This window comes from Pinus tabuliformis, chromosome 6 (genome assembly GCF_031772625.1).
Source record: "Pinus tabuliformis cultivar Carrire ecotype Pingquan chromosome 6, CPIR1, whole genome shotgun sequence".
Taxonomy (NCBI): Eukaryota; Viridiplantae; Streptophyta; class Pinopsida; order Pinales; family Pinaceae; genus Pinus; species Pinus tabuliformis.
In genome coordinates, this window is record NC_142292.1 from 1,433,420,151 (window position 1) to 1,433,430,791 (window position 10,641).

At 35.1% G+C, this 10,641-nt stretch overlaps 1 protein-coding gene across 1 annotated transcript; it reads right to left on the reverse strand.

Moving 5' to 3' along the window:
• Positions 1–7,923: 7,923 nt before the first annotated feature.
• On the reverse strand, positions 7,924–8,725 carry LOC149264014 (beta-fructofuranosidase, insoluble isoenzyme CWINV1-like). The gene is made up of 2 exons (XM_089393824.1): positions 8,607–8,725; positions 7,924–8,158 (listed from the first exon to the last, which is right to left on the reverse strand). Exons 1-2 carry the CDS (start codon positions 8,723–8,725, stop codon positions 7,924–7,926), a joined length of 354 nt encoding a protein of 117 aa, XP_089249950.1.
• Between the last annotated feature and the right edge of the window lie 1,916 nt (positions 8,726–10,641).

Here is a 10,641-nt window from a genome sequence, read left to right on the forward strand (position 1 = left end):
GCTAATATTTATTATGAATGTTGTGAAGATAATCATTTTAGTTATATCCTAATCAATCCTTTTAAGTGGCATTCCAAACTTGAATCATTTAATGGAACAAAACCCCCACGCTGATATGGACACTAGTTTAGATTTGACATATCCTTATAACATTTTGGGAGTATGTTGTTCTAATTTATTTCCTAGAATTACAAGGCAAACAATTGTTTTTAATTCCCCCATATTTCGTATTGTTGGTCTAGTATGGAATTGGACACAAAGGGAACTGATCAAGAATCAAGGATCTTGTATGCCAAGCCACCAATGTGAACATAACACAAGGTCTAACAGCTGACATTCAAATAATTGTTTTCCTACTAGTATATATGGTGACATTTGTTTTTCATCAATTGATCTCGTTGAACCCATTAATCATTATATTTTATCATTTCACTATTTAGACACATAACAAGAAGTTGAGGCACTTGAGCCTTTGCTAATGGTTATGTCAAGTCCTCATTATCTTGACAAGGTTTTTGAACGAGATTAGGTTCTATTTTCTTTGCAAAATTATCCCCATGATTTGAATGTGTTAGTTGAAAGTTCATTATCCCAATATTTTCAAGGTTTTCAAAAGGATTGTTTCAAATTTTATGATCAAGTCTATGACTAATTGGAAACATCTTACTTAGAAATCTTTGCCATGAATAATAAGTTTTTATCTTTCTTGATGTTTTCTATAATGAGAGCATGGATAAAGGTACATTCATGAGAATGTTTTAAGGTTTGTATGATTATTCTTCTAATAAAAAAGCTAATGTTGCAAACTGGTTAAAGGTAGTTGTTATGGAAAATCTTTGTTGTAGTAGGAAATACTTCTATTTATTTTACAAGTTATTCATGACCATAGCATTATTTATGCACACGGTTTTATATTGTTCGTAATTACTCATACCCTTCTCCTTGGAAGTATAAAACATCTTAGATGGTTCCACTGAAAAATTGATTTCATGTAGCCCTGACCTTCTAGTCCATTAGGTTATGTGTAGGTATAGTTGCAATACATGCCCCTACATTTTTCTTTTAATCTAACCTTTGTATTTGCTTTATTTTCTTAATTTTCATTTTGCATGATGCTTTTCATTTCAGTCTTTCAACACTTGGTTAATTTTTGGTCCCTTTTATTTGATTGGGTTTGATATCTTTTAAATTCAATGACATCTAAATGGAAAATACAAGTCATTCAAGTGGAAATTTAGAAGCAACACCACAAAGCCCATACCTATTTTGGGATCTTCATTCCTTGACTTGATATAGTAATTGAATGGTTTTTTTATTATTGATCCAATTTGGTAGAGAATGGAAAGAAGAAAACTAAGAGCAAGTAAATTATTTTTAGAGGTATATAACATTCTCTGAAGGAATACAATTTGTTTCTCTGAATAAGTTAGGATCGCTCTTCTACCCTTCTCATAAAAATGTTGGTAAAATTACAATGAGCATATTGAAAATAAAATAAGGGGTGAAAGAAGAGAAAGGATTCCTATGTAGAGAGGTGGAGAAAGCAACTTTATGGCGGTACTAAATAGGCTGGATGGTAGCGAAGCAATGCTTGTGTTCTTGTAGTGACACTGTCGGGGTAATGAATAGGCTTGCTAGTGGTGGACCAACACTGGATATGGAACTAAAGCTCTAATCATATTAAAATTGTGAATATATAATATCCTCCTCCCAGATCAAAACAATTAAGATACATTAATCCTTGTAAATGGATTTAGCCAACAAAGAGGATAAGAGATACTATACTTATAACAAGGATAGATGTGGAAGCTTAGGTGATCCACACGGTGAGTCAATGATTCCATAAATACTAAGACATTTTGCTTAAAGGTATACCTAAATATATAATTTGGAGCTCTTCCAATGTGTCACCAAGTGTTATTCTTGTGACAAACACCCTCCAAAATCATGCATACACTCGAATTTTGGAGCCTCATGATATTATGATCTGATGTTCAAAGTTGATGATAGTCACTTCATGGTTGGTTGATGATTTGATAAGTTTTGAGGTCTTCTTCTAAGATTCTAACTATTAAAGCCAATTTCTTACACATGCTTATATTTTGATGCATTCATAAGCACACCTCTTTCTAGCAAGCTTACCAATCCATGTTTATCCTTAGAAGACATGCATTACGTAGTCTTGGAAGAAAGTGCTTGCATAGTGTTGGTACCATTCCATTACCATCTTTTTCTTCTAGAAACACCATCATTTGTCTACCTTTTTCCTCCATAGACCCCTTATATCCCTCGAAATTGATTAATTAATAGCATTATAGTTGTTAGTTTGCATTAAAGTTAATTTATGAATTTTTATGTTAGAAATTAGGAATTTTCAATAAAAAGATTACAGGAAGTCATAACATCCTGTAAATGGTTTATCATCTGACACGTGGCATGACAGGCAAGCCAAAGCAATGGATAGGAATGAGACCTGGAATGTACATGCATGGTGAAAAATCGATTCTATAGTAAATCAAAAGCTCCCGGTTATGCGGTCCACGCTGGTCAAACCCCAGCCTTTTGGTTACAAAGGCAGTAAAAGCCATGGTTTCCCAAACCGGTTTCGTTTTGTTTTTTTGGAAATCGGTTTAGATTATAAATGACCAAAAATCATTCCATTGTAAAAGAAAAAACCTCTGCTTAATGAATGTACATTCGATTCAGATAGGGACATGCAGATAAAGGCTGCGTATTATTTTGTTTTCAAGAACAGTTACAATTATTATCTCTGTGCATAGTTTGAGAACAGAACTCTTGTATGTGATTTCAATCTTCAACACTTAAATATAGTCACAGTTTTACTCCAGCAGCGTTTATGTGTTAATACTCTCATTGCTTGAGTTTACTTCACTGTACCATTGAAACATGGATGGGCCCTGCGTGGATTGGTATACTGGTAATTTCATTTCCTTATCAGTTTTTGAATTTGAATAGAACGCATAGTGTTTAGTGTTATTTCCATGTTTATGACTTTGTCGATTTGATTAGAAACTCTCACAAATGGTATTAATGGTGACAGCTTGAAGATTTTATCGATAGATCATTAAACCATATCTTGTAAGAGATTTGATCCATCGTTATATTTTAAAGCATCTCCATAGACTCTGTTTTCATGCATTTAAACTTTAGTGTGCTTTTGATTTTTCATGAACGCTTAAGTGTTAACTAGATAGAGCTTTTGTGCATAGCATCCTTGTAAGAGGATTAAAATCTCAGTCTAGCAATACATTGTATCCTTAGGACAGTTAGATAAGTTAGGTGATCTAAGTGTTAAGGTGAGAGGAAACATATCTTAACCTTCTGTAAAGGAGTACTGTGACCTATCATAATAAACACTTAGTTAGGAATACTTTATGTCTATAGACTGTAGACACATTCCTCGAAGTTTACTTACCCTGGTTGATAATAAATCTAGTCTAATCTAGCACCCTAGATTGGCCACTACATTTTGGCGCCTTTGTCGGGGAGGTGTAGTTAGAGGATTTCGAAAAAAAAACAAAATAGAAAAAAAAAATTAAATAAACAAAAAAAAAGAAAAAACATAGATTTAATTTTAATTCATCATTTTAGAAGTCATGTTTACTTATGCTTAGATCTATATATAATAAAGGTAGATTCATAAAAACCCCCGATCCAAAAACTAACCTACCATCAAGAGCAGACCCTTTAGGAAAAGTTGAACACACAACATCAGCTGAGGAAGTCACCATACAAACATTAGAGGATAAATAGAAATCAAGGCAGAGACTCACACTCATCGAGAGGCAAATTCTATTAGCACACAAATCACAGAAGAAACATTTCCCTGAATCCTCTATAAAAGGAGAAAGTAGCACAATAACTCAACAATCTTTCCTTGAACTTCTCTTTGAAACAAGTGACTCTGAATAAGAAATTAAATCAACAGAGGAACCTATCAAAATGGCTGAAGAAGGAAATGGATCAGAAAGAGGACCACCAAATGAAGGTCAAGAGGAAGAGTCAACCTTTAAATTTCCTATCCAAGAACCAGAAGAGGATGACGAAATAAAAATGAAAAACATACCTCCATCTGTGCTACCAAACTTTTATGGCATGGATTCAGAAGACCCAGATTCATTCTTTTTTGAGTTTGACATTGTATGTCGAACATATGGTTACATAGATGATGCCAATAGGCTTAGACTCTTCCCAGCAACATTAAAAGCATTAGCATTAAGATGGTTCATGGGGCTTGGTGAACATGCGATAACTGATTGGGATGGCATGAGAAGAATATTCCTAAAGAAATACCAACCTTATTGTAGATCGAAAGATTCCAAAGATGATATCTTTAGGATGAACCAACAAGAGGATGAAAATTTAGAGGAGTACTTAGAGCGGTTTGTTTACAATTTACACAAATCAAAACACAGAACCATGCCTCTTGATCTGATTCGAACAATATTTTTGAAGGGCATTCGAGAGGAATACTTAGATGATCTTAATTTGATGGGCAAAGGTGATATTTCCACTTTACCTTTTGAAGAAATTGCTGAGTTATGTGAAAAGTATTCTAGGAGCAAAACCAAAATTGGAAAGAGAACCATGTCATCCAAAGCCACAAAATTTGCTTCAGCAAGTGTCATCAGAGCTAAAATAGGAAACCTGTTAGAGGAATTCAAAACAGATCTATTCAGTACCTTGGGAACTCAAATTGACACTCTCAAAGCTATGAAAATACAAGAGGAAGATCAAATGATGGCGATATTTTGTCCAAAATTCCCAAAGAAGCATGCCTTAAAAGTCTGCCCATTAGAAAACATTCAAGTTTGTGCCTTTTGTACTGAAAATAATGATATATTTTATTGCTCTAAAGTCAAGGTTTTGCAGAATTGTAATGTGGCAGCTAACACATATATGGAAAATGTGTATTACATGGGCACAAAGAGACCATGGCAGCCAAAACCAGCACCTCAAGGTATGTTCCCAAACCAGAATTTGCAATTTCCTATACATGCTCAGATGTATGCTCAGAATTCGTGGAATGTACCCATGCCATGGCAGCACCAAAATTACCCACAACAACAATGGAGACCATCTCAGCAATACTCTCAACAATATCACTCATATCCTCAACCATACCGACCATATTCGTAGCCATATCAACAATATCATCAGCCATATTCGCTATATCCTCAACCATATCAGCAATATCCTCAGCAGCAAGTTGTTTACCCACATCAACCCCAACCCACTCAACAAGCATTGCTTGCTCCTCCACCAATAAATCCAGCACAATTACAACTTCCATCTAACCCACAACCTCCTAGACCTACGCAAATCCCTACTCAACCTTTACCAAATCCAAATAACAGAGCAGAGAGACCAGCCTACAATGTAGATGAGGGACCCTCATATCCCACATTACCCTTGCAAAATATCAATTTGAGGTCTGGTAAGGTACTTCACAAAGAATCTCCAACAGCTGATAAACAAGAAGAAAATGAAGAAAATGAAAATGAAAATTCAATTCAAAGGAAACAAAATGATGACATCAAAAATAAACAAATGCAACCGTTGCATCCACCGCCTTTTCCAGACCGATTGGTCCAAACAAAACTTCCCATGTCTATACCACAGTTTGATGTTTTATATGAGCTAAAGAATGTTTATATAAAAATTCCACTACTACAAGCCATAAAAGACATTCCCATATATACTAAATCCATCAAAGAACTATGCCTTAAGAAGCCTACTAGGAAAAGAGTTGATCCACAAACCATTCATGTTATTGGACATTTAGCTGGCCTTATGACAAAAACCATCTCAATGGAAAAGTATGTTGATCCTGGTATTCCTAGAGTCACTAAAATCATTAACAACATACTTATTCCAAACACCTTAATTGATCTTGGGTCCGTAATAAATGTGATGACTCTTGAAACCATGAAAACACTCCAGCTCACAAATTTGCAGCACACAACAATTGTTCTAGAACTTGCTGATAGGTCTAAAGTGATTATTGAAGGGATTTTGGACGACATAATTGTTTCACTGGACTCTTGGGAGTATCTAGTGGAATTTTTAGTTCTTCAGCCAAAAACCAATTTAGGAGGACACCCTATCATCCTTGGTAGACCATGGTTAGCAACTGCTTATGCATTCATAGGATGTCGATCGAGTAATATGATCATTTCACGAGGAACTGAAAGAAAACAACTCACTCTTTACCCATCAGCACAATCACCAGCAGTAGCACACAATTTATGGCTTGACGCTAAATACAATGACAAAGAAGAAGTTCAATCTGTTTTCAGCATCAAACAAATCTATGATTTTCAAGAACATAATAATGATGATTTGGTAGATTTGTTCCTTTCTCAACCTGATGTTTCCAGAGAATTGAGAAATGACCAATATCATGCTACAGATGAACTTTTGGCACAAAATTTTCAAGAAACATGCACCATTCAATCTTTGCAAACAAAATTTCAGAACATTTTTCCTATCCAATCTATCATAAACACACAGAGCAAGACCATAGAGATTAGTCCAGGAAAAACTTTGAATATTGGCACTCACCTAGACTCATCTCAGGAGGAAATATTGATTCAATTATTGAGAAAATACCAGAAAGCAATTTCTTGGGACTACACCGATATGCACGAAATTCACCCTGAAACATGCACTCACCATATTTATACGGATAGTAATATCAAACCAGTGAGGCAACCGCAGAGACGAATGAATCCCATGCTTCAGGATATTGTTAGAGAGGAATTACAAAAACTGTTGAAAGTCAATTTTATTTGTCCTATCTCTGACAGTCAGTGGGTATCCCCATTGGTAGTAGTACCCGAGAAAAATGGTAAGTGGTAGATTTGTGTTGATTACAGACAATTAAACAACGCAACCCTCAAAGATTATTTCCCACTACCATTTATTGACCAAGTGCTAGACACATTAGCTGGGAAATCATCATTCTCTTTTCTTGATGGTTTCAGTGGCTACAACCAAATCAAGATAGCCTTAGAGGACCAGGACAAAACCACTTTTACTTGTCCCTGGGGCACTTATGCTTATAATGTTTTACCATTTTGACTTTGCAATGCTCCAGCTACATTTCAGAGAGCTGTATTAGCTATTTTTGCTGATTTAGTTCATGATTGTGTTGAAGTTTACATGGATGATTTTTCAGTGTATGGTGATTCATTTGAGCATGCATTAACGAATCTTGAAAAAGTTTTGAAGAGGTGTATTGAAGCTAATCTTTCCCTGAGCAACAAAATGTGTTTTATGATGTTAAATGAGGGGATAGTATTAGGCCACTATATTTCTATTCAAGGCATTAAAGTTGATCCATCAAAAATCCAGATCATTGTCAATTTGCCAATTCTGAAGACTCAAAAAGAGGTAAGAAGTTTCCTTGGGTATGCAAGCTATTACAGAAGGTTTATTGAACATTTTATTAAAATAGCTTCACCTCTGTTTAAGCTTCTAGCCAAAGATGCACCTTTCAACTGGAACGATAATTGTCAGCAAGCATTTGAAACACTCAAAGAAAAGTTATCAACCACACCAGTCTTAAAAGGACCTAACTGGAACCTACCATTTCACATCTTTACAGATGCATCTGATACTGCAGTAGGTGCCTCATTAGGCCAAAAAGAAGAGTCTTGTCATTATTCCATCTATTTCATTAGCAAAAATATAACACCTGCACAATTAAACTACACAGTCACAGAAAAAGAAATGCTTGCCATCATACATGCTGTGAATAAATTTCGACATTATATAACTGGTTCTGAGGTTTTTGTACATACTGACCATTCTGCCATTAAGCATTTAATGGATAAACCAGTAACTAGTGGCAGAGTTACCAGATGGTTGTTATTGTTATAGGAATTTAACATCACAGTGTTAGATCCTCCATTTGTCATCCGTGTCCAACCATCTAGTGGTGGGATCCATAAAGAAAGTCCTATTAATTCCATCGCTTGGAATCAGAATAGGATTCTGAGGTATCTTCACCCATTCCCTCAAAAGAGGATCGTAGATATTCTTAGGAACGGCCACGTTTTGCCCCTGTTGGGATGACTTGGCCCATCCAGTATAACAAATTACAGGCTTGTCTTCGGGCAGTAACGTCGTCGAACTGGACAGCAACACTTTATATCATACCATTCACTAGGAACAATGGCAGGATCCAGTGAATGCCAGTTAATGAGATCCTCATAAACAACATGCCCCTAAACAATATTTCCCCACATCGCTCCTTGAGGATTATACTGGTAGAAGAGATGGTAAAACCCTTTGTAGAACATGGGCGCTGCAAAACGAACCTAGTTCGATTTCATCACAGAGAATTTTAAATCTGAGAACTAATGAATGAATGAATTGAAGAGGAAGGAAAAGGTCACCATTTGGGTCTGTTGGAGGTTTGCGACATAGTCATGCAGGCAAACACAAACATAAAAAAATAGGGTTAGTAGATCGGCAGTAATGTCAAATACAGGGTTGTTATGAAAAATCTGGAATAATATGGACTGTACACACCATTCATCCAATTCTTTTGAGGCTGAAAATGGTAGGCCGTGCGATACCGGATTTGAACATTTGTTCCGGTTGTGTTGACAGTACGTTCCAGATGAGAAACCCACATAACAACGCAGATGCCTAAACAGAGCCCTGCCAGAGCTATGAGATAGAGCCTCGAACCCATGACCCCATTTTGTGACCAAAACCGAATACACCAAATGCTATCGTTCACATGCTTTTTTATTTTATAGCATCGCCATTAGATTTGCAATTGAGTGAAGGATGAACATTACTAATCTGTGCTTGCCAAAAGTTAGGGAAAAAGAACAGCAACAACAATTGGCAAGGAAAAAGCAGTAAAAATATCTTCAAGAGTGACATAAAAGAATGGGAAAACGCGGTAAGGCAACTCAACCGATATTTTGAAAAAACAATCACACTTCAAATCAACCGTTGAAAGTGTCTCACTTGATCCAACGGAGCAGGATATCGAGTGAAGGATGAACGTTAGTAATCTGTGCTTGCCGAAAGGCCATTAGATTTGCAATCAAGTGAAGGATGAACGTTATTAATCCGTTCTTGCCAAATGTCAGGGAAGAAGAACAGAAACAACAATTCGCAGGGAAAAAGCAGTAAAAATATCTTCAAGAGTGACATAAAAGAATGGGAAAAAGCAGTAAGGCAACTCAACCGATATTTTGAAAAAACAGTCACACTTCAAATCAACTGTTGAAAGTGTCTCACTTGATCCAACGGAGCAGGATAAAAGTGTTGACAATTGTTGATGCATAAGAAGGCCTATCGGCCTAAATGTGCATGAACACAATCCTAAATTTTAGAAGTCATTAATTGAAACTATTAACCTCCTTAAGACAATAATCCCTGCAAAAATGAATGAGCTAAATAGGCAAGGAACAATCCCGAGATGACTGCAATAAAAAGTACATTTCTACCCAAGTGAGCAATCTCAACCCAAGTAGTAAGTGGTAAGTGTGAATAGATAAGCTAACTAATAATACAAAATTATATAATTTTTAAAATTCGAAATTTTTTACTACCCATTTAAGGATAATAATAATAAACAGAACATTGACACTCACGTCTCAATTCTATTATAAATAGAGGAAATCTATGGTTAAACTTGTGAAATTTTAAAATTAAATTCTTGAAAAATAAAATTATTCTTGCAAATATTTTTTCTATCAACTTAAATTGTGTATCTATGATTCATATCGTTTTAGAATATGCCTGTATAATAACATTATCATGTATTAAAAATAAATTGTTACACCTTTTTATCCTGTATAAAAGGTATAATGATTAGAGTACCATTCATGTTGTTATACTGCTTTCCACAGAGTATAGCTTATCTTGAATTCATTTTGATTAATTTGTGTATTAAGCAAATAATTTTCGTCATAATCTAACATCTGTAATAAATTAAGGTTATTATTTTCTTATTATTTGGAAACTCGTCTGTCCATTTTATTATTGGTGATATTTTTTCAACTACCTCTTTCGGCTTCTACTGTGCTATTCCTTGTTTCTATCTAAGCTTGTCAATATGAACAAGATAAAAAATATGGATGTGCAGACAATTAGTAGAGACAGTCGCTGTGCGATATGAATGTGTGGGTAGAGAGATTAACTTAGGCCATGTTGTAGATAAATGGTATAGTTTACGAGCAGGAAAAGAGCGTGGAATTTTATGCAAACACTGTGCATCTGCATTGGGCGTATCCTCAACCATCCTATGCGTGCATCAGCAGCACGGTAATCGTTTTTTATCCACTAAGGACGTGGTGAAATTACATTGGATTGTTATCTACTTCTTATTGATACAGAACCCTTGGAAATAAGGATGCATCATCAATTGAATTTGGATGGGTCTAACATGGTCCGGTGTAACGTAGGAATTACTTCTTTAATTTGACGGACTTTATTTAATAAACTTTTGACATACATAGCAACTGTATTGATAGCGTATTAAACAATATAGTTAATTTGATTACATAAAAAAAATATCTCTAAAATTTTCATTATTTAAACCTCTATCAATATAAACTTAATATAAGTTTTTAATTTAAAACACTTTTACTT

Bases quoted from the DNA above. Each gene is read 5' to 3' on its own strand.
- LOC149264014 (XM_089393824.1), bottom strand. From the start codon at position 8,725: ATGGGTTCGAGGCTCTATCTCATAGCTCTGGCAGGGCTCTGTTTAGGC. The intron at 8,159-8,606 runs GTATCGCACGGC...GTTGCTGTCCAG, and splicing joins GGAACAAATGTTCAAATCCG to TTCGACGACGTTACTGCCCG.